At 43.4% G+C, this 27,953-nt stretch overlaps 1 protein-coding gene across 9 annotated transcripts in view; it reads left to right on the top strand.

Annotated features, from left to right (window-relative positions):
- The window catches only part of LOC109889889 (Golgi-specific brefeldin A-resistance guanine nucleotide exchange factor 1), a 79,410-nt gene that overhangs the window by 24,771 nt on the left and 26,686 nt on the right, over positions 1-27,953 (top strand). For 5 of the 9 annotated variants that reach the window (XM_031823452.1, XM_020481675.2, XM_020481673.2 and 2 more), the window contains exons 4-9: positions 16,242-16,373; positions 22,296-22,414; positions 22,745-22,853; positions 23,260-23,320; positions 26,350-26,404; positions 26,887-26,967. In XM_031823452.1, coding sequence (XP_031679312.1) covers positions 16,242-16,373; positions 22,296-22,414; positions 22,745-22,853; positions 23,260-23,320; positions 26,350-26,404; positions 26,887-26,967 — 557 coding nt within the window. The other 4 variants (XM_020481677.2, XM_031823453.1, XM_020481676.2 and 1 more) reach the window with 2 other exon arrangements.

The following is a 27,953-nucleotide window of genomic DNA, read 5'->3' as shown; positions in this document are numbered from 1 at the left end:
GCTAAATTGCCATAAATGTTCAATGCTTTTCGATCAGTTCCCAAATTAATACAATTGGTTCAGAGTTTGTTTTGATATTTCAACCTGCGTGTCATGATCGCGTTTGGTGTGGGGCGACAATCTATTTATGCACGATGGCCCGCACCCAGCCGGTTTGCTTACAGTGTTAACATCGGCCATTTTTATGTTAAACATTTATTCCATTGTTCACTCTTGAGGCACTAGCTAATGTACAGCTGTATAGTAGACAATCCAACCGATTCAGCCATCTCTCAACACACATGTATGCTGAGCCATTACAGGACAAGTTGAACGGGATCTCTAGGGCCATCGAAGTTGTGACAGATACTTTCATAATTATAGGTTAACAGTTTCTTTATCATTGGACGAATGTAGTATCAGGTGCTGTCAGGGCAGGAGAGTAGAGATGTATAGAGGGCACGTTTAGCCAATGACCCATTGCAGTTGTGTACACAGAGATGCCCCACCTCTGTCTGCTCGACACACACACACACACACACACAACCATTTTCTTTAAAGGTGACAAAAGGGATTGGCGATTGTTTTTCTGTTTATCAGAGGTGACATGACCAGTGGCGCAAGGGGGCGAGAAGGCCCTGTGTTGCCATAGCTAAGTATACATCCCTGACAGCTCCATAATGGGTTTCAGGAAGTTCAGTCGAAAATAAAAACAAAGCAACATTTCTAGCTGATTGGTTTTGAAAGGCCGTTTTTCCTTGCTGAATGGGAAAAATGTGGACTTCAGCATTCCATGGCAGTGATGCCAGTCGGATCGGATAGGCGCAGCCTTGCGTGAGCAGAACGAACAGGGCCCGATGGAGACGCAGTGCGCTGCAGAAACAGACTTTATGGGCAAGAATTTAGGCCATGGGTTTGGAATAGCAAAAAAACAACAAATGGAGGAAATCCAGATATTACATTTTGTATCACAAATCTTTTTAAAATTGGCTTTATTTTGTCACAGACCGTGGGTTCGTTAAATGTTGGTTGGGCTTTAAATACTTTTAACTTGATATAGCCTAGTTCAGAATATGTTGATGTAGAAGTACTGGTATATACTCTTTATTTCTACAGTTGGACAAGTGGAAGAGTGTAAAAGAGTGTGTGGACCTCCATTTAGTGGTTTGGAGCTAATCCCTGTAAAGCCTGTAATGTAAGCAACATTCTCAGCGTTTGCTCTGTGATCCAAATGATGTCGTACTACGTTACGAACTGAACTGGCAAGACCATACTTTAAATACCCTGTTCTATTGTTTTTGTGTCACATTATTTTGAAGTTAATAAAAATCGACCATTGGCACTCTTTTCCCCTTGCCTGGGAGGGACCAACCCAAAGCTGTCTGTTTTAGACTAAAGCATTTTTTTCTCTGATCAAGGCATTTTGTGGTATATAACATATGGAGAAAAGAAAGAACAGAACATAAACTTGAAAGCTTGGTAGATTCCATTTTACCATGTTGAATGTTTTGATTCTCTAAATAAATACTGATCAAGTCAGAGCCTGGTGTATTGTGGATGAAAGCAAGGGCCTTGTAATGAATGAAAAGGCTAGATGGCATTGAATCATCCACTCAAGCAGCGCGCGGAGGCTGACAAGGCGGAAGATAAGTGAGACGAGACGAGGCCACAAATCGTATGGATGGAAGTGCTGTAGCCCTGCGTTTAGATCTACATTTTTGATCTTTGACTTTCTCATGTGAGAGCTGCCTCAAGTGTTTACAAACACCTAGCCCACCGCTGCTATCAGAGCAGAATTTTGTCATGAATTCATAAAGATAATGCACTTGCTGGATCCAGTCCCATTTGCTCAGCTGTCCAACAGTACCCCACAGTATCTTCGAGGAGCCACTTAACGCGGCATGGTTTAAAATTACTGCACTCCTGGCAAACGGCCTCAGTATTAAACTCAAACACTTTTTGTAAATTGTGTTTGTATTCCTTTTTTCCCTTTGCCTCTCCGGTTTGGGTCAATTATGTGCTGAGAGATGTTTTATGACAAACAGCAAGCCTCAGGGAAGTGCACTTTATACATCACTAGAAGGGCCTGCCATCTGAACTGCGATAGAGTAGCTCTGTTTTTTGCTCTTCAACCCCTCAGCCCCACTGCACAAATGCTGAGGGAAACTTGAAGGATTGCATCTCCTGGTAGCTGTAGAGAAGACTGGAGGGTTCGTTTCTCTATCCCGCTGACACCCCCCTACAGGAGAAGAGGCATAGAGCCGTAAGCCATGCCAAGAGCCTCGCTGCTGGATGGCGGGACACATAGCGTACCCTGTTGGCCCAGCCCCTGGCCTCTGCATTTACCCAAAGCTGGTTACAGTATCGCAAACATGTGGACCCACTGGGGAGTAATTTATGACAGTTGTCGCCTTGGTCTGATAAGCCAGTCAGGGCATCTCCAGCCACTCTTGAGCGGGGTATTTCAGAGCCCCTGTGGGGATAAACCCGATAGGCTTTAATGTTTCCCCACCACGGAGCCCATGTGGCATCACTGGACAGAAATGTTCCCCGGTCCCAAAGCCACTGTTGTCTAAAGTCACCATGCGTTGCCATGGAGAGGAGAAATGCTGTACATGGTGACTACGCAACACTTTAGACACGACTCGATGTGTATGTATTTTATGAGATCTTGTTATGAAATCTCAAACGTGCACATTCTTTGTTGGATGTATATTACAGTGTAAGGAACAACTCTCCGTGTCATATCGCTGGATAATATTAGACTTAGTGACAGTGAAGTGGTCCAAGTCAACACGGTTAAAAAAAAAAAAGTTATAAGTACGCACTTGAATCTGAATTTCTTAATTTCAATGTTTGGCTATATGACCCACTTCATCCCTCATCTGCATTCCCCCTGTAGACTTGTTTATGGTGCTGTTAGCAGGAGGAGCTGACCCTGTAAAATGGGCTCAGAGATTCTCTCAGCTCTGTCAATGGGCTGCAGATCTGACGGCTAGATGGACTGAAGAGGCTTTTAGCTGTGTGTACAGTCTCCAACCTCTGTTTGTTTGGGAGTTTATTCCAGCTGTACAGTGTTTACTGCTAGCCGAGGAGGAGTTGTCAGCACTAGTTATTCATGTGTGTGCCACAGACTGGCTAAACAGTATACTAGCCGAGTGATGGTGTATTGGCTAGTCCACTCCCTGCAGAACAAAAGGCAGCATAGGGAAGTGCTCATTAATATGCTTTTGCTGTATTTAGGAGCTGACTGGCTGGGGCGCGGCGTTGTCCTCTCGACCCGCCCACCCTCCAGCCCAGGGTAAACTGAAACAGCCAAGATTAGCATTAATCCCTCCTAATGCTGCGGCTCATAATATAGTCATTAGGTGACTTGAGACTAATCCGTCTCACCTAACTGCTGCGATTTATTAAACACACACAGAGGATTTTTGGATTTTCTGTCAATGCAGGGCGGGCATAAAGAGTGCATCACGTCTGAATACAGGGGTATCAGACTAATACTGATGAAGCTGGGACTGAGTAGTACATTGAAATGAGGGGGCAGGGATGACTGGCCTTTCCATTTAATCATGTTTTCCTGCATGTTGTCTCTATTCCAAATCCCCACAGTCTGTTTTACCTGCAGCTCAAACAGTGATGAGAAGGTGAATCCTTGGTCAGACTTGCAAAGATTAAGGTAACTCTTTCGCTGTTGGTAAATCAAAGCCCACACTAGTTATTTCAAACATTTTCTAAACATATTTCCATATTTGCTCAGTGCCCAACACCTTATATATATATATATATATATATATGAAAAACAGGACTGAATTCTTTACCTTCTAAAATGACCATAGCCTAACGATCATAGTTTAGGCATAACACCTTTTCTAGATCAAATATTAGAATGTATTCTTTGGTGATTTATCCAACCATTCATTCATTCATGGTTTAGCCATCCCCCCGTTGTGTGAACACGGCAGCAGAAGCACAGCTGGTCCTTCCAGTAATGTCAAGGTGGCAGAGGAAGTGTCTGTGCTCTGGAGATAGTAGTCCTTGGGAATTCTATCTGGAGAGCAGTCAGAGCTCTGACTGTGTAATGGCACCTTGAAGGGCTCATGCTGGCAGGCAGTAGGTTTTCTTGTCATGCCGTGACTCCTCTACAGTCTACTCCTCTGTCCTAATCATCCACCGGCTACTGCTTCCTTCACTTTTTAAAAATATATTTTTAAAACTTTTATGTAACTAGGCATGTCAGTTAAGAACAAATTCTTATTTACAATGTCGACCTACCAAAAGGCCTCCTGCGGGGACGGGGCCTGGGATTAGAAATAAAAACAAATCTATAAAGACTAGGACTAAACACACATCACGACAAGGGAGACAACATATAAAGAGACCTAACAGGACAACACAGCATGGTAGCAACACACAACAACATGGTAGCAACACCACATGGAAGCATAAAACATGGTACAAACTTTATTGGGCACAGACAACAGCACAAATGGCAAGAAGGTAGAGACAATACATCACGCGAAGCAGCCACAACTGTCAATAAGGCTGTCCATGATTGAGTCTTTCAATGAAGAGATGGAGGTAATACTGTTCAGTTTGAGTGTTTTTGCAGCTTGTTCCAGTCGCTAGCTGCAGCGAACTGGAAAGACGAGCGACCCAGGGATGTGTGTGCTTTGGGGACCTTTAACAGACTGTGACTGGCAGAACTGCTGTTGAATGTGGAGGATGTGGACTGCAGTAGGTATCTCAGATAGGGGGGAGTGAGGTCTATCAGGTTTATCAAAAATAAGCATCAACCAGTGGGTCTTGTGACAGGTATACAGAGATGACCAGTTTACAGAAATTATAGAGAGGAGTGATATGTGCTAATAAGGAGCATTGGTGGCAAATCGGATGGCTGAATGGTAAAGAAACCACTTGGGGTGTTCGATTTATACTCTAGCCCTAAATTCTACCTTCATGGACTGAGAGAGGGAGAGAAAGAGTGAAGTGTGTGAGAGTACAATGCATGAATTGGATCACTGGTCATCTTGCTCTGATTTTCTCTAAACAGCTGGTAAATAATTTGTTGCTTCCAGTAGAGCTAACCGGCTTAAATGTAGGCTATGCATATGTCTTGAGAACAGACCAAAAAGATTGACGCAATGTACTTCAAAGTTGTCGTCATTGATGGTTTTATCCTATTTTAAAAAAATGTCTGTATTTGGTACAGAAGAGAATATTTCTTAAGATAATCAAACTCTCTTTGCCACTGATGTGAAATGGAAAAGAAAAGTATAGGACTGATTTTCAGAATAGAATCGTGTTGAAAATAGAGCCTCCTCACATAAAAAGCTTAGGTCTCTGTGTGTCCACACTGCTCAGCTGAAACCTTAATGTAATTCCAGGCGGGCTCTGATTTAGTGTGTGGCGGTGGGTATTGTTTCTTGCTAACACAGTAGCCGGGGCCTGTTGTCTAAATCTACAGTGTGTGGTTGCAGGATTCCTTCAGACCCCAGGGAATGCCATTAGTTGGGAGCTGAAGGAATGCAGCAGGTGAAAAAGAGTGGAGCCCCCCCCTCGTCTCTCTCGCTCTCTTTCTCCCTCCACCCCTCATTCTTTCCATGCAGTTGTGGATGGTAGTACTCATCAGGATGGGTGTGAAATCTAGTCCGAGCTGGAGCATGTGTGTCGATTTATCCTGCCGAGCTGACCGCCATCTGCAGCTTAACCCTTTACTGTACCAAACAGCGAGCCCCCCTCCCCATGTCTTTCCCATGATTCGCACCAGGATCGGCAAGGGTACATGGTCGAAGGATCGGATGGAAATTCAGTGTTGCTCTCTGTTTGTTTTTCTGGAAATAGAGGTGATAATACCAGGCCACCTCTTCTGAAGGGCAGCGTATGACAGCGCAAGCACTTTGAAATAAAATGGATTGGATTAGATAATGGGGGCCGTATTTGCCTCGAGGTATGTCATTGGGTGGAAACGGTTTATAGAGCAACTTAGTCCTGAAAACCAAACTCAAGATCATCGATTTATGAGATGTGTCGCGAGACCTTAAATTTGGACGTAAGGAATCTTGGAGTTTTGGAGATTTTACACAATACGGTGTATGACAGACACACACACAAATTCAGGAACTGAACTCAATGCGCTTCATCCTACCTTCCCCCTCTTTCTCTCAAATGTTTTAATTCGGCATGATAAAACATCCGTTATTTATTAGTTGATTGAGTGTAAAATATGTCCATCCATCATAGTGGCGACGGCAGGCTGTGAAACACATTATCTGGACGACCGGGGCCTGGCCAGCCCTCGGCTGGAATAATACTGCTTCTGTGCAAAGTATGCACCATAGAAAATACATTTTATGTACAGGATAACAGGTGCAAGGCAGCGCCGGTTCCTGGGCCGGGAAGGTTTACTAATGAAGTCATGCTTTTTGAATGCGCTTGGCATTCTTTTTTACCACTTGTTTACATTTTTATATCAGCAGAGCTGAGTTACTCTTAAATAGACTTTTAGCTACATGTTGTCTGAGAACATGGGTATTTTTGGTTGTTTAGCCTAGATGAAAGGCAATATAATTTTATTTGAATATAAATATGAATTTAGGGCTTGATTGACAATGGAATAGTGTGGTTGAATTAGTAGCCCACATTCCTCAAGCCTTTGTCCACTGCCTGGCTATTACCGTGGCTGTATGCCCCTTCGATATCCATTGTTTAGCATGCACGCTCTCTCTCATGTAAAACAGGGGTATTTCTCCCTAGCGAGGCCCTCTCCTGTTTGTGGTCGTTATAAATCCAGAGGGCAGTTTGAACAGAGCCCCGTGGGTCAGAGGTGCTGGCCAGGCTGTTTGTGTTTGCTTGGTCTTTTGCACTGCCTTTTTTAATATCTGTCCCAAGATGTGGCAAACAAAGCCTTGGTGGCCAGCGGCCTCGGTTTCAGTGACCTGCTGAAAGACTGATGGAGTGATTATGAAGAGGAGGAGAGCGTATGAAAGACTGCCTGGATTAGGAGACCAAACAGGCCTTTTGTTTATCTGTGTGAATTAAAGTTTATGCTGTGCTGTCTCTTTCGCAGCTCCCTACACATGCACACACACACACACACACACACACACACACAAACGTATGCACAGTCAAATTGCGTGACTCCACCTCTGTCCCCAGCCAGCAGTGAGGGGACAAGTAGGCAAGCGGTGACACAAAGCCACCACCAGGCACAAAGGGTTTCCCTCTAGACTAGATAATAATAATCACATGCTTTGACTTCTCTGTTCACAATAATCATGTTGGTGTTTAAAGATGGGAAACATGATTGAGGGATTCCTTTGAATCCAAGAGTTTACAGCAAATAATGCAACAAGCCTCTATTGTTAATATCGGAGAAGCATTTTATATGTATTGGCCAACTTTGTTGTTTTACATTTTTATTTATCTGTTATTTTACCAGGTAAGTTGATTGAGAACACATACTCATTTACAGCAAAGACCTGGGGAATAGTTACAGGTGAGAGGAGGGGGATGAATGAGCCAATCGTAAACTGGGGATTCTTAGGTGACCGTGATGGTTTGAGGGCCAGATTGGGAATTTAGCCAGGACACCGGGGTTAACACCCCTACTCTTACGATAAGTGCCATGGGATCTTTAATGACCTCAGAGAGTCAGGACACCCGTTTAAAGTCCCATCCGAAAGACGGCACCCTACACAGGGTAGTGTCCCCAATCACTGCCCTGGGGCATTAGGATATTTTTTAGACCATAGGAAAGAGTGCCTCCTACTGGCCCTCCAACACCACTTCCAGCAGTATCTGGTCTCCCATCCAGGGACTGACCAGGACCAACCCTGCTTAGCTTCAGAAGCAAGCCAGCAGTGGTATGCAGGGCTAAAGGTTAAAGGTTCAACACATTTTCTTTAGAATTTTTGCTTTGTAATTTCAGAATGTCCCTAATATACCTGCATTAATGGTGGAATGATAGTTTCACACTATTACTTACCCGCCAGTGTTGTGATTGGCTGTGATATTCGCCTATTGATTTCTCTGTGAAAGCTGTTTTGACTTTGTGGCGGTGTTATTTAGGACATAGACATATCTGATATTGGCAGGAAGCTTAAATTCTTGTTAATCTAACTGCACTGTCCAATTTACAGTAGCTATTACAGTGAAAGAATACCATGCTATTGTTTGAGAGCGCACAGTTTTGAACTTAAAAGTTATTAATAAACTAATTAGGCACATTTGGGCAGTCTTGATACAATTTAACAGAAATGCAATGGTTCATTGGATCAGTCTAAAATGTTGCACATACACTGCTGTCATCTAGTGGCCAAAATGTAAATTGCACCTGAGCTGGAATAATACATTATGGCCTTTCTCTTGCATTGCAAAGATGATGGTACAAAAAAATAGAAAATAACTTTTTTTTCTTTTTATTATCTTATACTAGATCTATTGTGTTATGTTCTCCTACATTCCTTTCACATTTCCACAAACTTCCAAGTGTTTCCTTTTAAAATGGTACCAAGAATATGCATATCCTTGCTTCAGGGCCTGAGCTACAGGCAGTTAGATTTGGGTATGTCATTTTTAGGCGCAAATTGAAAAAAAAGGGGTGGATCCTTAAGAGGATAACAAATCGATTTTCAGTGAAAATAATTAACACTCAATTGTTGCAATTAATTGAAAACTCTTGAAATGAAGGCCACTTCCATCTGTCCTTATTCACAGAATATTGGCTCTATCTTACATTCTCTGGCCACTTAGCAACCTAAGACAAGGTTATATATATATATATATATATGCAAACTATATTCCATTCCCCACTAGAAAACACTCGTGTTGTAGCCCTGAAAAAGCTACAGTGAGTTATTTCCGAAGCACTTGGAAAAGTTTTAATTTCTCTGGGGCTTTTAAATTGCCTGTTTAGGTTGTGCGGAGGCATTGTTCAAAGCATCTATAAAATACCGCTGCGGGTTGGACGAAACAACCATATGGAGTTTCATAACATTGGTACATCCTAATTGCCCCCCTTTTGACAAGTGCCAATTTCCTTCAAGAGGAGGGAGCGATGGGGGGGAAAAGATCGAAGGAGGGAGGGCTTGCCAAGTTGACATGCATCAAACTTCTCCCGACAGATGGATAAGACTGTCGTCCAGGACTTGCCAGCGCTAGATGAAAATTCTCCCTGGATTTCATTTAGCCTTGCTGGCCTTGTTAAAACGTCCCCTCTCCCCCAGCATTAAGAGCCGGCCGCTGGAAGGCCCCTGACTCTAATTCCAGGAGCGGGGATCCAGATCAATAACCATCAGTGTTTGGTTTTAGGCCGCTGCGCCGGTCACAGGGGTGACTAACCCCCCCTCACCCCTGCTCTTCACTCACGCACCCATGGTGTCATTTTGTTTTGAGGTAATTTTCACTGTGAGATCGTGGACTGTCTGAATTGGAGTGAGTGTGTGTGTGTGTGGGGTAGTAGAATCTCAGGGATTTGACAGGTCTGCTGTTGCACATGTATTTTTCTCCCTTTGTCTGTTACTGTGAGGGCACATTGGCATTAGGTTGTGTGCAGGGCATGCACTACAATATGTGTGTGCTCAAACGCATGCATACACACACATGCGCACACACAACGGTCCTGTTCAGCTCATGAAAGGCGTAAAATTAAATCGATTTTTAACTGTGGAGCCAAGAGTCTTAAAATGTCAGGACATGGAGGGGAAGGGCAGAATGTGTGCAATGCCCATGTCATAAATCTAGAACGTATCATACACACATTCGTCACGTTTTCTCCCATTCACAAACAGGCACCATTGGCAACTCTCCGTATCCTACTTCCTTTAGAATGTACAGTATGCATTTTCTCTCAAGTCAGCACAATTCAGTCAGTCTTCAGTTTTCCACATTTTAACCAACCTTTTTTGCATTTAAATAGATACATTTGTGTAAGAAAAAATATTTTAAATGAATCAAAAATGCTTTTTAATTGGGAAGTCAGTGACCAACAGAGAGGGTCTTAAAGGAGAGGTGGACAGGGTTCTGTTTTAGACTGGGCGGAGGGCACCAAGCCTGTGTGGTTGTATAAAATATGTGACACAGCAGTCTGACAAATTAAGTTATTCATCCTTTTGTGATTAAATTAAGCAAATACAAAGGGGCGACCAGGCCCAGTGCCCACAGTATTTCTGGTGTTGTAATCATGTGCTGCTCTGAATAGCTGTCCCCCTCCCTCCCTCCGCCTGTCTCTCGCGCTCTCTGTCTCTCACTCACATACACACACACACACACACACACACACACACGTTTTTGAAAATTGGCTTTGTGTTTGTAGAGCGTAATGCATAGTTCTCATGGAATTCAGATTTCTCTCTGTTGGTTCAGTGGCATGCACAACAAGGGGTAAATCTATCACAATTAATGAAACTGGATATGATTGCTATTGGAGAGCTCTGAGTTGATGTTTTATACACCTGAAGTTGATGTTAAAATCATGAACAAATATCTAATCCCAAAGACTGAGCTGCATGTTAAAGTAAAGGTTCACCCATTTTGATTGTTGTATTGTTTTTGTGCATCTCTGTGCGATGTTCGATCAATTCCCAGTGTCATTTCATGTGTATCTGAGCTATTGGTGTTCAAGTAGGCAGAAATCTGTCCGGTATGACGTAGAACTGTGATAGTCTCATTACACTGGAAGTTAATAGGAATATGACTTTTAGATTGCAATAACATATATCATACATGTCAGATTTCAATACTGGCCGATGTCAAAACTCGGGAGAATGTCTTCTCTCGAAAGAGACGTTGATCATATTTTTGCGATATTCCTACCTCGAGAAATGTGTGATTTTACTATTTGTCTGCCTCTTTAGTCCAAAGTGCATTGTAAGGTGCCGTTGCCAGAGATTTTATAGGAAGGAGATAGGAATCCAATGAAGGAATGTATAACGCCGCAGACTGTCGACTAATCATGTTTACGTTGTCATGCTGCGTTCCATGGTTGCTAAGCTAATCGTCACACAATCCCTTCTCAAATTCAGTGTATATATTGAGAAACGTGCTTATTTTCCTCCAAAGTACTTAATGATACGGTTCCAAAGCTATATACGATATTACAGAACATTTTTGTAATTTTCTTTAGGTGATAACCAATGTATTTATTTGTTTAAAGGTCCAATGCAACCTTTTTTTTTTTTTTTTCTCTCAATTTCAAATAATTTCTGGGTAATAATTAAGTACCTGTGATTGTTTTCAATTAAAATGGTCAAAAAGAAACCGCTTCTTAGCAAAGCAAGGATTTTGGTAGGACTGTCTGGGAAGGGGAGACTGGAAATGAGCTGTTATTGTCAGAGAGGTTTGGAACTCTGTCTTATTGGTCTTATTTAACGCATGGTGATGTCACCATGGAAGGCTAAAACTCCATCCCATTTTTTTTTTTTCAAACCAGCTTTTACACTAAAAGGGCATTATCACAATTGTAGAGTATTATTCTAATCTCCTAGTGTGGAATTATATACAGTACCAGTAAAAAGTTTGGACACCTCATTCAAGGGCTTTTCTTTATTTTTTATCCTTTTCCACATTGTAGAATAATAGTGAAGACATCAAAACTATGAAATAACACTTATGGAATCATGTAGTAACCAAAAAGAGTTAAACAAATCAAAATGTATTTTTATATTTGAGATTCTTCAAAGTAGCCACCCTTTGCCTTGATGACAGCTTTGCACACTCATGGCATTCTCTCAACCAGCTTCACCTGGAATGCTTTTCCAACAGTATTGAAGGAGTTCCCACATACGCTGAGCACATGTTGGCTGTTTTCCTTCACTCTGCGTTCCAACTCATCCCAAACCATCTCAATTGGGTTGAGGTCTAGTGATTGTGGAGGCCAGGTCATCTGATGAAGCACTCCATCACTCTACCATTTTGTTCAAATAGCCCTTTCACACCCTGGAGGTGTGTTGGGTCATTGTCCTGTTGAAAAACAAATGATAGTGCCACTGAGCACAAACCAGATGGGATGGTGTATCCCTGCAGAATGCTGTGGTGGCCATGCTGGTTAAGTGTGCCTTGAATTCTTAATAAATCACTGACAATGTCACCAGCAAAGCACCATCACACCTCCTCCATGCTTCACATTGGGAACCACACATACGGAGAGCATCTGTTCATCTACTGTGCGTCTCACAAAGACACGGCGGTTGGATACCAAAAATCTCAAATTTGGAGTCATCAGACCAAAGAACAGATTTCCACCAGTTTCTTGGCCCAAGCAAGTCTCTTCTTCTTATTGGTGTCCTATAATAATGGTGTCTTTGTAGCAAATCGACCATGAAGGCCTGATTCACGCTGTTGATATGTCTGTTACTTGAACTCTGTGAAGCATTTATTTGAACTGCAATCTGAGGTGCAGTTTCCTCTAATGAACTGATCCTCTGCAGCAGAGCCAACTCTGGGTCTTCCTTTCCTGTGGCGGTCCTCGCGAGAGCCAGTTTCATCATAGCGCTTGATGGTTTTTGTGACTGCACTTGAAGAAACTTTCAAAGTTCTTGACATTTTCAGAATTGACTGACCTTCATATCTTAAAGTGATGATGGACTGTAATTTCTCTTTGCTTATTTGAGCTGTTCTTGCCATAATATGGACTTGGTTTTTTATCAAATAGGGCTAACTTCTGTATACCACCCCTACCTTGTCACAGCACAACTGATTGGCTCAAACGCATTAAGAAGGAAAGAAATTCCACAAATGAACTTTTTAACAAGGCACACCTGTTAACTGAAATGCATTCCAGGTGACTACCTCATGAATCTGGTTGAGAAAATGCCAAGATTGTGCAAAGGATGGCTACTTTGAAGAAACTAAGGTTTACTGCCAATGCACTAAGAATGTCATCTTCTTTGGCTTTGATGTATTGGGTATGAAAATAAATAGTTATTGTATTTGCCTGTGTTCATTTTTTTGCTCTTCACTTCTGAAGCAGCCCTCTCATATATAAAGTTCTGCCTTGATCTTGCGCTGCACTCTTCTGATAAGGCATAGCAGTTTTTCTACTCGACTTCACCACCATATTCAGATTCACCGTACGAAATCAGCAACAAATAGGTAGACTGATGCATTAAAGGAAACAAACTGACATGAATGTTTATCAGGGCGTTCTCTTAGTGGTCTTGTGAATGTCTTCTGGAGTCTACATTACAGTGCCAGTTTTCAGTTGGAGCACAGCTCCTAGTATTCCCTGTGTTTTAAGCCCTTTCTGCTCCACTGCCAATAGATGTGCATACGTTAGATGGTGTGGACTGAGGTGCTCTCCTGGGGGCAAAGGTTCAGGCTCTCTCTCTCTCTGCTGTGGTCGTTTGCAGAGGTAGGCCACACATGGCAGCACACACCAGTCAGTGTGGTTTTTATGTAGAAGGGCTGAGTAACTAATTTCTGGTGACTTTTTAAAAGGACATTCTACTCCAATATGAATGAAAATATAATTAAGCTGACACCATCTAAAATTATTTCCACCTCCAGAAATTAGCCAAATAACATATTGGTAAAATAATTTTAAATAACTTTTTACATATTGGACCATGCATGTAGCCTATGCATAGTTGATATTATCAGGTATGCTATTAGCAATAAGTATTATCACCTGTAGCCCAACTGATGCCGCATAGTGTTTATAAATAAATAGGCTGATGCATGGGATTGCCCATCTACATTTACCCTATTGGGCTAATCATTAGCTAGATCCCAAATGTGATCTTTGAACTAGTTAGCATCCTATTGATGACAATTATGTCCCAATAAACTTGCATAAACGGAGTGAGGGTAACTTCGGGTGTTCTGCCACCCGGGGTAATACTGCCTGTACTTCTCACAGAAACCATTTCATGTCACAATTTTCCCCCCAAAAACCTTCCCTGGTTGCCAAGTAGGGAGGTGTTTTACCGTAAGTTACCCTACAATTGACCCATGTTACATTTAGCCTCACTCTCCCCTATGGACTCACAGCAACCATGCAACACTGGACAATGGTTCCAACATGGCCAAATGTCCTAGCTGAGCTTTTTAGTATTAGACAAATTGGATTTAAACAATGGTAAAATCTATTATGCCATACCGTATTTAATGTGGCTGATATTTAACGCACACGCACAGAGTTGGGAGGCAATAGGCTATACATACATGGATGGATAAGGGACGTTAATCCCCTTTTTTATATTGGCCAATGTCAGCCAGAGGTCAACCTGGTTATGGTGTGATTGTCTCACTGTGGTGGTGCAGGGGCTGTCTTTATTTATTTCACTTCACAAGCCCTGGAGATTGAGCTGAAGTACAGAGCCATATTTAGCCTTTATTTAAGATGATTGGGCTGGCCTGCCAGGAGAGCTGTCTGATGGGCCAGCCCCTACTCACCGATGGCCAGCCAGATCAATACAACACAATTGAGTTCTCCAATTTGAGGGTCTTTGAGACGTAGCCGTGGCACTTACAGGGTGATCGCTTCTGATGAAGTCTTTATCAGCCTCTATTGACGGATTAATTTGAGCACCCTCCACCCCCGTTCCCTTTTACTCTCCCAACTGTAAAGTAATGGATACTAAGCCCCCTCCTTTAAAAGTTTCTAAGAGCTGATGGATTGATAGATAGGAACGCAACGGAGGTCGCCTTCTCTTTTTGGAGTTTACACAACCTCTAAGTTTGTTTTTGTTATTTCTGCCTTGATATCTGATGGGGGTGGGGATTACTTTTCAGAAGCGCTCAGGTGATCCTGTGGTTGTTTTGAGACCATTGTTCAGGCAGGTACTTCAGCATTGTGGCTAAATTTACACCAAATGGACCTTCCCCATCAAAGGAGCATTGAGGGTTTTCATGGGGAATACAAAGAAAACATCAGATCCCCCCAAAAATGAAGAAAAAGAAAATGCAAGCGGGATAAGATTACTTTCAGAAGCAAGTCTAAGAGCGACCTGGCGTCCGATGAAAGGTTGTGGAAATGTCCAAATGATTAAATATTTGATTTCCGAACAAGCCGCGGGGATATTGGATATCGCAAGCTAATGCGCGGTGGTCACGTGCAATCTTGGAAATTGGTCAAGGTTCGTCTCAGCCTTTTGAAGTCACAAGTTGTTTTTTAGAGTTTAGAGTAGCTGCTCTGGAGGAAGCCTAATCCATGTGGTATTACTACGGCAAGCAGTGTTTCGACAACACGCCAAACGCTGTTCGTGATTCCACTAATTTGTCTGTTTGTTGTTTTACCTGGTTTGTATTTTGCAGCCCCTCTCGACCCCCATCTCGTTCTCTTGGTTACCCTCAGATGGAGCGGTTACCTCCTCGGATTGGCCCGAGGTGGTTTCCCATCGCGAAAGATGCAAAGCGATCTTCGTTTCTCTGTGACTTGATTAAGAGGAAGATTTGGGGCATCTTCCTCTCCAGCTGTGTTTTGTTGTCTGTGGTGTAACCCGGCTTTAGTCTTTAATTTATACACCACAATCTGCCTCTTGTGGGTGCTTTACGCTTGTTCAATGTCTTTCACTCCATGTCTTTTGTCAATATGTTTTGTGATTGTTATGGAATATGTAAACATGCAAACACTGTCGGTCGTTACGGGATTTCTTCCAGTCGCTGTGACCCCTCCGAGCCACCAGCAACCCTCACCCCCACACCGAGCCCAGTCACTCTCCAGTCATTTTCATTAATGCTAAATCCCACATCCTACACAGCTGCCTTAAAAAAAAGCTTTTGAAAATTGAGTTGTAATAAGATACCATGTGCTGCCAAGGTGAATAAGAGGCGGCTCTTGAATGCCTCTCACTCTCTCGGTCTTTCACTCACTCACACACACACTTCGCTCCATGTTGTTCTCATCTCTTACTGTGCTGCAGCAGTGGGAGAAGGTTACAACCTCCTGAGCAGCTAATTCCCCATTGATCTGCCCTGGGGCACCAGAGCTGTTGACACAGACCTTTTTACAGAGAGCAGAGAAAAGTCCTCACACTGCTGTTCACTACTCTGTTCTGCATGTTTCTGCTGAACAGCAGAACTGAGGCTAAGGCCCTACCGAGACTTACCACACTTGGGATTTGAAGATCCCACTGCCATGATAAGGGAAGATAACTGAGAGCATTAAGATATTGGGAAGAAATATTTCTCCATGGTGGAGACCATGTGATCTGGAACACTGAAAAAAGGACATCTATTTGGTACAGTACACTGCTATATATATGCAGTATCAGTGTTCAGGGTTGAATATGTTGACTGACCTGTCCTCTCTGTCTCCACAGAGCTGTCAGATGTGGAGCCTAACGTATTCCTGCGGCCCTTCCTGGAGGTGGTACGATCTGAAGACACCACCGGACCAATTACAGGCCTGGCCCTCACCTCTGTCAACAAGTTCCTGTCCTACGGCCTCATAGGTGAGCAGCACAGCTGTCAGACAGACAGACAGACAGACCACTGTTGTCCTATTGGTAAGCATTGATGATACAATCAGCTGATATCTCAAAGTGCTGTACAGAAACCCAGCCTAAAACCCCAAACCGCAAGCAATGCAGGTGTTGAAGCAAGTTGGCTAGGAAAAACTCAGTTATTTAGCCTAAATATTGTAAGTAATGTAAAAATGACATATATTTATGTGTGGGACCACTACATTGTTCTTTAAGACAGCTTTCCATGAAGAGGGTGAGTTGGTTATATTTTCAGTGTTTCCCCTAGGATATCTTTTCAACAATCGTGACAATGTAGCGGGGGAGGGGCCAGCAGGACTTCGTTATTGCGCTAACGCTAGTTAGCAATTGCGCTAACGCTAGTTAGCAATTGCGCTAACGCTAGTTAGCAATTGCGCTAACGCTAGTTAGCAATTGCACTAACGCTAGTTAGCAACGTCCATTAATCTGCACATATAAAAATTGTCTCCATGAGTTCATTTGGCTTAATTGCTAACATTATCCTTTTAAAAGCGTGTCTCAGCAGAAATATTAAAAAAAAATTTTTTTGGGAGTGGCGGCAACAATTTAGCAGTCTCTGAATATTTGGGTAACACTGTTGTCAATCTGTGAGAACTGTCATCATGGACTCCCTCTGGATTTGGGCAAACCAAGAATGATGTGTTCTCACTAGCAATGCCTAAATGGACTTGTTTTTTACCACACAAATAGCACAGCCTGTCCTTGCTAGCATCATCGTGAAAATATGGCAGGCGTCCGCCAGTTGTTGTTAAAAGTGTGAAATAAGCATCACCAGATGTTATTCTAAATGGCAGGGGGTGGATAAATGATGGTACAGTACATCTCTGACCGTTGAAACAGCTGCAACCCCTCTCTAAATTAAATAAGTGCCATCGGCACATTGAATAACACCATTTAACGCATCCCTGTCCTGAACTTCTTATTGAGCTATATTTTTATCATTCAGCTGTTACGTTGTCCAATATTCAGTTAATAAAACATATGTGAAAGGTAGGCTAGGTGTAATTTGATTTCAGCTCCATGACCATTGCTACGATGTCATTTTCTGACTGATCCAACAAGCCCTTAGAATACCTGTCAAACTGAATCTAGACACACGCAGGCATGAACGCACTCAAACACACAACCCACACACACCACACCGCACTCACATGCATCACAGTCACAAGCACACACATCACAGTTCACCCCCTCACAAATCACTTCCCTACTCCCAGAGCCGCTGTCCGTCACTCAAAACCCAACGCCTGCTTCCTAATCCTGTAACCCCCCCCCCCCCTCCACACACACACACCTCATCAGCGGGGTTCAAAGGGACGGGTAACCATGGAAACGTGACCCAGCAACTCTCAAGACAATGGCCCTCCAGCGCAGAATGAAGAGAAAGATATGACACGCTCAGATATTACCCTCCGTTTGAATTCAACCCGTGTTCCTCAAATGCTGTGAGGTCTTTCCCAGCTTGTTAACACTGAAGTCAAAGGCATTGCTTTCCCCTAGCCTCCATCTTAGTCTGCTCACATGGCGAGGGGCTAGTTGGAGCACACAGTCGTTGGACATATTAAGAAACTGATAATGGTTACGAGGTACTGATTGTATTGGACATTAATCCATTAGTTTTTCAACTGGATATTACTGTACAGTAAATGTCGTGTAGCTGTATTTAAATACTTGGATAAGTTTTACTGAAATGTGAAATAAGAGTTGCGCCAGATTTTTATCGATGCTGTATTGTGATTTAAATTGTAAAATAAATTCTACGCCTTCCTGAAAATGTTGTAACCTACTGAAATTGATTTAGATATGTCATCTATTTAGATATTAACATTATTCACTAGAATACCTTATTCAAAGGCTGGTAATCACGTTGGTTCTGAGGTCTCGTTGATTAGCCAGTAAGTAGTGCCAAATTACACGGCTTAATTACCATTTCAGACCAAAAAGTTCCTAATACTACCCAGGTTGTTTTCTGGTACTTACGACAGTCATTTAGAGGAAGTGCCAGTAGCTAGTAATTTAGAATTGACTGCACAGTCAGAGAGCAACCTGTTACCTTAATAACCAGGTGAACAAGAGACGGTCTGTATCATGTTCATAGAGGAATATGAGATTGAATGAATGACCTTTCAGAGTCAAAGGGCTTTTATACTAATGAGACTGCACCACCAGTCTATTCTGATTGTCGCCAGTGAAAAGTCAGCTTAGTTATCCCTCTGTAGTCCAGACATTTATGAGAGCTGGCTATCGATATTAGCTAAGGATATGACCTGTAGCACATACTAGTACTGCACATGTAGGTCTACTCCATCTAGCAATACTTTGGGAAAACGCCTCTTGCTTTCGAAACCCCAGCCAAAGGAAACATCTCAAATAAAGTCATTTTTACTCAATTGTCCATTTGTCACTCCGTTGTTCAAGTGAGGTAGTTGAGGTAAGAGGTTTAAATTGACTTCTGTTAGTCGTGAATTACTGACACGAAGACAGGCAGAGGGCTGATCCTGATAAACACTGCCATCTGCTGGCTGCAGTGGCAAAAATGATCAGATTTCCTGGTCTGTCACTCACTAGTTTTTGATCATTTATTTTATGGGAATTTTTCAGTTATATTTTTTCCCAATTAATGTATGTTAAAACTATCACTAAATAGAATCTCATATAATTTTGCAACATCGGCTTACATTGAATAGGGATCGATTTCAGAGTTTTTCCACACTATACAGTATATATGGAAACAAAGAAGAGTTGCCTTCAAGTATCACAACTGAAAGTCCAATTGCCAAAACATGTTAATAACAGGGATAATACGACCACTGGTGGCATGCTAAATACGTCCCTCTTAGTCTGTCAGCTTTCTTGTTATAGACGTCGTGGTTTTGCTTTGTCTTTGAATGATTACAGAGCTCTGCTGTCTCCTGTGCCTGTGGTGAAGAGGGCGCAGTGCAAGTTTGCACACATTACTTAATATCCCCTCCATGGCTCCTCTCAGGAGAACCACACCACAGCATGTAGCCTTGTTCCCTTAACCCTGTGTGTCACGCCGAACATGTTCCCCCTCACGTCGTCCCTTTGTCCCATGTCTCCCTTCCTCTGTTAGCAAAGGGCCCTGCCTGACCCCCCCCCCCCCCCCCCTGTCTCCCTGGTGGGTCCAGAGAAGAAAAGAGGGGGACATTTCATTTAGTGAGGGCTAATTCCGCTCAATCTATGGCCTGAGGTCTGCTGGCATGGAGGGAGTGCTGGCCTAAGCCCCTCCACTGACAGACATCCCGATCCCCACCCTTCTCCTCTCCACTCCGCTCCTCAACCACATCCCTCAGAGCCCAGAGGCAGTTCCACTCAGCCTGCCGAGAGCAGCCATGGCCACAACAGTCTTATAGGGCCCATAGGACGGCTCAACTAAGCATTTGCCACCACTACCCGCTTAGAAGAGGGGTAAAATATCACACTGGTTTTCTAATGAGTGTTTTACATCAAAAAAAGGCATTTTATAGGACTTCGAATTTGTCTCACCTAAAGGCCAGTAAAGTAAATTTTGAATGCAGCGAAACTATATATTGGTCATTGTACAGTATGTGGAGTTTTGGTGTGTGTGTGTGTGTGTGGCATTCTGAAAGCCACTCTCTCTCACTCGGCAGCATTTCTAGTCAGCCTTTCCAGCCCCCCTTTAACCACCACACACACACACACACACACACACACACACACACACGTCCAGTCTCTGGTGTTATTTTAACAATGGTCCATCCCTTCATAGGCCATCCTCTGGAGACAATGCATAGAGGGATTAGTATTTTATATCACTTCTGACATTCTGCTGGATAGCCCGTGGCTCCAGTTTCTGTGGTGGGATGAGACGTTTTCAGTGCAACTTCCATGGTTGTTGTTGCCCTCGCATCTTGAGGGACGTTGGCATGACTCAGTTTCAATCTGCTAACCCGGTGACTCGTATCATTCACTCAAGTTTACTCAAAGTGTCGACAAACGCTCCAGAACTTTACACACTCATTTGTTAAGCATCTGAACTGGAAAGTAACTTCTCCCTCTTCATTTTGCTAATGACAGAGATTATCGACGGTCAGGCTAAACCCCTCCCCGGCCTAAACTGTTTCTATCAATAGATGGAATGTTGTGTGGCGTCATGGCTCTACCTGGAAAAGCTTTCACTTATTATTCCACTCCTTCCCCTAGTATGCTCTGCACTTATTAGGCCTAGTTAATGAAATGCTCCTTTAAGAGCGATGGGGAAAGAAAAACATCCTGGCTCCAGGCTGCTATCTGGCTCCGGTTGGGTTTCAAAACACTGGCTCCTGTTGCCTAGACAGCCAATTGGCCAGCACTGCCCACAAAAGGCCACATCTGGTGATTAGATCTCCAGGTTTTGAAGGACCTTCTGGATAGACCAGCTAGATTGGTGTGTGTGTGTGTGACCATCAGATGTGTAAGACTTATTGGATCAACAGTCCAGTCATGCAGTGCTATCACTTGTCAGAAAACCTGCGTTCTCGCTGCATTATCTGTTTGACAGCAGCTGTCTCTCTGCATCAAACATGCATTCACGTAATGATGCACTCCTAGATTTGTTTAGTTTCCCCTCTTGCCTTAGAATGGTATTTTACTTGGCTTTTTAGCCATGTTAATGATTCAATCGCTTCAATTGACCAAAATGTGTCCTCTCTGATTTATATTGGAGGATTTGTGGTATAGTTGGTCTGGAAAACAATTTCTGCCTCTGATTTTGTGAATATCAAACGTTTCACAGGTTGGCTTGTTGCACAGTGCTGACATCTGTTAAAGAGGGTAATATCAATGTGCTTTCCTCTCAATAATACGGTCCTCGACCTGCCTTTTGAACTGGCCACCTACTGCAACTTTCCCCCTTCTCCGTTCTATCTTGTTTTGAAGGACAATGCTTTTTTTTTTATTAGATTTTTTATTGAACCTTCATTTAACTAGGCAAGTCAGTTAAGAACAAATTCTTATTTACAATGATGGCCTACCGGGGAACAGTGGGTTAACTGCCTTGTTCACACGCAGATCGACAGATTTTTTACCTTGTCAGCTCAGGGAATCGATCCAGCAACCTTTCGGTTACTGGCCCAACACTCTAACCACTGGGCTACCTGCCTCTAACCACTGGGCTACCTGCCTCTAACCACTGGGCTACCTGCCTCTAACCACTGGGCTACCTGCCTCTAACCACTGGGCTACCTGCCTCTAACCACTGGGCTACCTGCCTCTAACCACTGGGCTACCTGCCTCTAACCACTGGGCTACCTGCCTCTAACCACTGGGCTACCTGCCTCTAACCACTGGGCTACCTGCCTCTAACCACTGGGCTACCTGCCTCTAACCACTGGGCTACCTGCCTCTAACCACTAGGCTACCTGCCTCTAACCACTAGGCTACCTGCCTCTAACCACTAGGCTACCTGCCTCTAACCACTAGGCTACCTGCCTCTAACCACTAGGCTACCTGCCTCTAACCACTAGGCTACCTGCCTCTAACCACTAGGCTACCTGCTATCCAGATTTGAACAGTGTAATATGCCTCTCACAGCTTCATTTTATTTCTATTTAACCTTTATTTAATTGGGCAAGTCAGTTAAGAACAAATTCTTATTTACAATGACTGCCTACACCGGCCAAACCCGGACAATGCTGGGCCAATTGCGTGCCGCCCTATGGGACTCCCAATCACGGCCGGTTGTGATACAACCTGGATTGGATTCAGATTAATTTGTCACTTTAATTCAGCTGAAGTGTTGAGTGGAACTTGGCAGCTTGAATGAGCAGTGTATGAAAGAAGCTGTTTTATAAAATGTCTGTGGAAAAAGACGATGACGACTGCGGACTTGTTGTTGTCTGTCCTATGCAGATGCTAACCATGAGGCGGCAGCGGAGGCCATTGAGAACATGGCAGACGCCGTCACACACGCCAGATTCGTAGGGACGGACCCCGCCAGCGATGAAGTGGTGCTCATGAAAATCCTACAGGTAATCTTCTAGCTAAAATCTTTCAGCTAACGGTGCACCAGAAAATGATTAATCAAATGTGTTTATTTCAAACAAGCCTAAGGGCTGCATATCAACTGTCACCCTGTTTACAGTAGTACTCTGTCATAGTATGACACTTCACTATATGGGGGATCGGTTGTCATTTTAAATTTGATACAAGTGTCTTACGTGCATGAATACCCTGGCTGGATTCCCTTTGAGGCTGGAACATTTACTTTATGATACCTCGTAAAAGAACTGAGATGACCACTCTGAATGTTACGCACACACTCACACGTACACACACACACACTGCGTCTGCCGTAACAGGTCCTGAGGACCTTGCTGCTCACGCCCGTCGGAGCCCACCTGACCAACGAGTCTGTGTGCGAGATCATGCAGTCGTGTTTCCGCATCTGCTTCGAGGTGCGCCTCAGTGGTGAGTTCTCTCTCTGTAGTTCTCCCAGGGATTGATACACACTTCTAGTCCACATGCTGTGTTAAAATACAGCTTAGTGTTCCTTTCTATGACGCTTTTCCAGGGGAAAAATATCAGGAACTCGTAGATGGGAACGTTTAGCTTCCATGGCCTCCGGGGTCCTCCATCACACCAGCCTAACAATATGAGTTCTACCGCTCAACTCCAACTCTCACCCCCTCCAGGCCTTCTGCCCTTAGTTTACTAACACCCCTTACCCCTCCCCCAGTCCCTGAGATGTGCATTATTAGAAAACCCTCCTAATCCTGGCCAAACGCATACAGACAGGAGGTCCTAGCCTGGCCTCTCTCCTCTTGTCCTCTGGGCTCTAATGGCACCTGCCCTGTTTGTTTTGCCCTCTCCACAGAGCTCCTGAGGAAATCAGCCGAACACACACTGGTAGACATGGTGCAGCTGCTGTTCTCCAGGTAAACGGAGTTGGGTGTGTGTGTGTGTGTGCGTGTGTGACAAGTTCAATCCCCCCCCACCGTACACTGTGACTGGAAACCTTCAGGAAATTAACTTCCAGTTTGTCTTTTGAGACCAATTTCTATTAGGTTATTGGATTAGAGCACCTACCCAGAAACCACTGGGAGGGAAAGGTGTAGGGTTAGGGCTTACTTCACTGTGCTCTGTTTAAATTGCAAATCTGTTTAATTATACAAGTATGGGACACTTTAATTTGAAGATAATTTAGTAAACTTAAACTCCATATGAAAGTCCCTGCCCTCGTCATAAGACCTGTGAACCAATGTTTTTGTAAACAACATTGGTAAACTGTGGTGTAGTGGTACCTAGTGAAGTCAGTATACTCTAATTTTGCCACAAAATTTTAAAAGGAAGGAGATAAAAAATAAAAAAATGTTTTCCTATAGATTTATCAGGTTGTCACTATTTTTAAAATACGGTTCTACCACAATTCCTAAACCACATCAGGAGACACTTTTTTTAGGTACTGTACAATATCCCATTGCAGAGTTTGCAAAACAAATGCCCTCCTGATTGATACAAATCATCACTAGCATTTTGACAGGGTAGGCTTACTTCAGTCAATATTTAATTGGGAAGGTTTTTTGGGAAATCCTTTAGACGTGTTCATTCAAACAGCCCATGATGACTGACGTGCACATCGCAAAGATTCAACCAAGGCTTCACACCAAACTTTTTTCAGTACCTTGTTTGCATACCCATTGTTGCCTTAGTTACCATTTACTGGTAGATATAAGTTGAAATGTCTTTCCTACCTACCGGCTACCAATGTCGTTCTTCTGTGAGCTGCTCAATGCAACAACCAGTTGAGAGCTGCGTGCTCTCTCGCTGCCCACAGATGATATTCCGCTGAAACTAGGCTACCGTTATGTGTGCAGCACATGAATCTATTTCAAGTGGTTTGTGTTAGCTACTTTGTGCATGATTTCTCTATTGTACTAAATAATTGATAGCCGTATACCTCCACTTTGATACACATCAGTGGGGATTAAGAAGTGAGTACACACAATGCCCACCGGAAGAATACGGCATATACCTGTGTATACCCTCCACTACACCACTGACGTTAAAGCAACAATGGTCATCGTTCAAGATTTGAATGCTAAAGTTGTTTTACCATCAACTGGTGGTGGTGTATAATGCCTCGGAAGCCTCAATAGGTATTATCGTTAAATACGTTAACGTCCTCAGCAACACTTTGCATCTTAATATGCCTCTGCATTCAGAGGTCACTGGTTCACTAATGCAATAACATGCTTTTTCTACCGGTATTTAGCATAGGGTGGCTCCACGTCGCTTCCCCACCTCCTCTCCCAGAGGCCCATACATTAGACTTCCACTCGCATCGTCTCACAGATGAGGGGATGAGCCTGCAGAAGAGCGCCAGATGTATGATCTGCATATAGATGAAGAGGAGCGGCTCCCCCATAAACACACACATGCAGCATTAGCATGGCCATTAATCCTGCCAGAAATGATCCGAAAATAATCGGGAATAGAGTCGTCTCATTCTCTAAATGTATTAGAGCCCCCCCACCACCACCACCGCGAGAACAAACAAAATATAGTCACGGTGTAATTCTGTCTTGGAGGCGCGTGGATGTCAGACGAGGCTATTTGATGCAGGATTTGTTAAAAAAACATGGTGTTGTCTTTCACAATAGAGCCAGTTGATAACACCACGTCACCGTCAGCACGTTCTTGGTCCGTTTGTCAGTGCTGGGAGTTATGCACTGTAGCAGCTTGTTATCATATTTCTTACAGCACTGTGTATTGGTTGTTGGATATTCAAATAGAAAATGACAGCCGTTGCAGTCTGTGTCCGTGGTATTAAAAAAAAGTAGGCCTATTACTGCCCTTTTCCCAACATCCAAGTACCGTCCTCATTTGTCGGTGTCTTTATTGGCTGGCCAGCCCCCCCTCTTGTCCACAGCTCGTCCATAATAAAGATGTGAGCGCCCAGCCCCCCCCCCCCCCCCCCCCAGGCTGGGTGTAATGAGCAGCGGATCTCATCGAGTGCTCACGAGGAGGCTTAGATCGCCTGCTGAAAGTATTAGGGATGTTAATCTGTTGGACCCACAGATCATCCAATAATCGAGCTTGCAAGACAAGACTATTAACGCGGGAGTTAACGTCAGGGGCCCGTCTCTCTCTCTGTGTGTGTGTGTGTGTGAGAGACAGCCAGTGACATCTCATTCGCCGCAAAGCCCAAGAGTCCACAGAGCACAATGTTCTCAGACAATGTGTGATGCATTAGAGAACATTACGCTGCCCAGCTCATCTCACCAAGCCACTGAGAAGCTCATCTGGGTCCGGGAATAAATGCCCTCCGAGACAGATTGCTTCTGTCTTCTGTCAGCCTAGTGCCTCATAAGCATTGTTCTCTCTCTCGCTCTCTGTCTGTTTATGATTATTTTCATGGAAGTTTGGTTAGTTAAAAAAATAACTTTGTAAAGCAATTGTCAACTTGTACACCAGCTGTTTCTCTTCTTCTGTCTGCAAGCCTTTGAGAGATTACATATTATTTCAGCTAAGATTACCAACAAATGTACAGGTTCTTTGTCCCTGCATGGATATTGAGGTTACACAATAGATTTCTTTCAGTGTGGTATTTAAGAACATTCAGACTAGTCTCCATGTTAGTCTAAACGATGTTATGCATGTAGCTACTTCCCTTGGCGTCACAAAGTTTTCTAGGGCTTAAAACCATCTGTGCTCTCACCCTGCATATTCAGTGTGCAGTTTAAATTGAAAGTGACTCATCTTTAAATATTGTCTGCAAATGGACAAACTGCTTTGTTGGTGTGGATATCAGGTTTCCTGTCACCTCACGGTGGCTGATGAATGAATTACCTTGAATTGACAGTAGAGGTTGAGAAGGCACAGGGGCTCAACACAGAGGGAGGAAAGAATCGTTTGATTCTGTATTTGTCAGACAATTGACATCTATTTTCCGTTTTTCTTCCAGACTACCCCAATTTAAAGAAGAGGCCAAAAGTTTTGTGGGTGCTAACATGAAGAAGGTAAACTCAAATTAGGCCTAGATGTTGAATGTACCACTACTCTCTGGCTATGACTAATTTGCTTGCAATACCCCCTCCCTTTGTCTCCCCTTGTTCCTGTCATCCCCATGGTGCTGTGAATAATCATTGTACTCTGCAGGGATGGCCACCGCAACAAACCCTCTATTGGTTCTGAAACTAGAGTGCATGAAGTATCCAACAGGGAAGAAATGTAACCTTTTTTACTGGGTGTCTACTCCCTCACAGCTAAACAGAAAAGTGTCTTTACACAATAATAATATCTTGTCTTGTGGTAGAGGATTGAAACTGGATACCCTAAATGCCCTTCCCTCCCTCTGCTTCCACCCATCAAGATGGCGTTCTTTCCCAGTATCACCTCTGTCTCATCGGATGCTGCCTTAAAAAAAAAAAATGGTCCTTTTGTTGATTTTCTTTGAGTTCCTCCTTTCAAACTGCTCATTTGCCTGTGTTCCCTCCCACAGATCCCATCCTGTATCCTGGACACACAGGATCTTATTTGTGCAGAACAGCCTATAAACACCAATCAGAGGGGCTTAGAGAGGGTACTTGATAAAGCCACAACTTTCCATTGGCTCTCGCTAGTGCATTGAAATGGGCCAGGATAGCATGGCTTTCTGGAGTGAATGCATGAAGATGCATTTGAGGGATATTTCAGCATTTTCTTAGAACTTTGGTTTCAAGGAATTTCATATTTCCACAACACAAATTTTACATTCATTATTCAAATAGTTTTTCCCACTTAACAACTTAATTAAACTTAATTTAATGAAAAATAAATGTTGGCTAATAGTTTCAGGCTGTACGACAAAATAAGTTGTAGTCATACCCATTTTTGTATATTTGCATCGTGTAGCTTAGATCGGACATTTCGCTGACATTTCTGGTTTAGCCTCACACCACAAAAAAACTCCAAGTGACTTTTGTTTCACAATCATACCTCATCAAACCTAGACTCCAAATGTACAAATCATACAAATAAAAAGAGTAATGGGCTTGAAGCAGTTCTAATATGAAACCTGCCGTTCTGTCTGATTGCCTGCCCTTCACTGTTTTGTCTGCTCATTCTTCAACGTCTTCGTATGGAGCCTCCTAACCCGCTACCCATTCCCCAAACAAACCCATCCCTGGGGAGTTTGCATGGTGCTCTGTTCGGACCCCCCCACCCCCAATGCATCACTGACTGTGTGCTAATGCTAAAATGTCGTCCATCACTAATCACGGGCACCTGCCCCCTTCTCTCCTGAGGCTTACAATATCTTGTGGAAAAACAAACGAGTGCAGGTAAGGAGACTCTGGTGCCTCAGTTGGAGAATGACCATCCCTCCTTCCTATCCACCCTGCCCCTCCTCCCTTCTTGTTCAGAACCCATTTGCCACCCCCTTTGGAAGATTCATACACAATGCGATGGGGGCCAATTTTTTTAAAATATTTGTATACCATATTGTAGATGCATCTAATGATAAATGTATTGATTTTGTTAGATGTGTAGAGTACACAAACCATGCCATGGGGTTAGTTTGTAGAATGA

This window comes from Oncorhynchus kisutch, linkage group LG4 (genome assembly GCF_002021735.2).
Source record: "Oncorhynchus kisutch isolate 150728-3 linkage group LG4, Okis_V2, whole genome shotgun sequence".
Lineage (NCBI taxonomy): Eukaryota > Metazoa > Chordata > Actinopteri > Salmoniformes > Salmonidae > Oncorhynchus > Oncorhynchus kisutch.
Note: the sequence above shows the minus strand (reverse complement) of the source record. Positions and strands in the feature narration are given on the sequence as shown.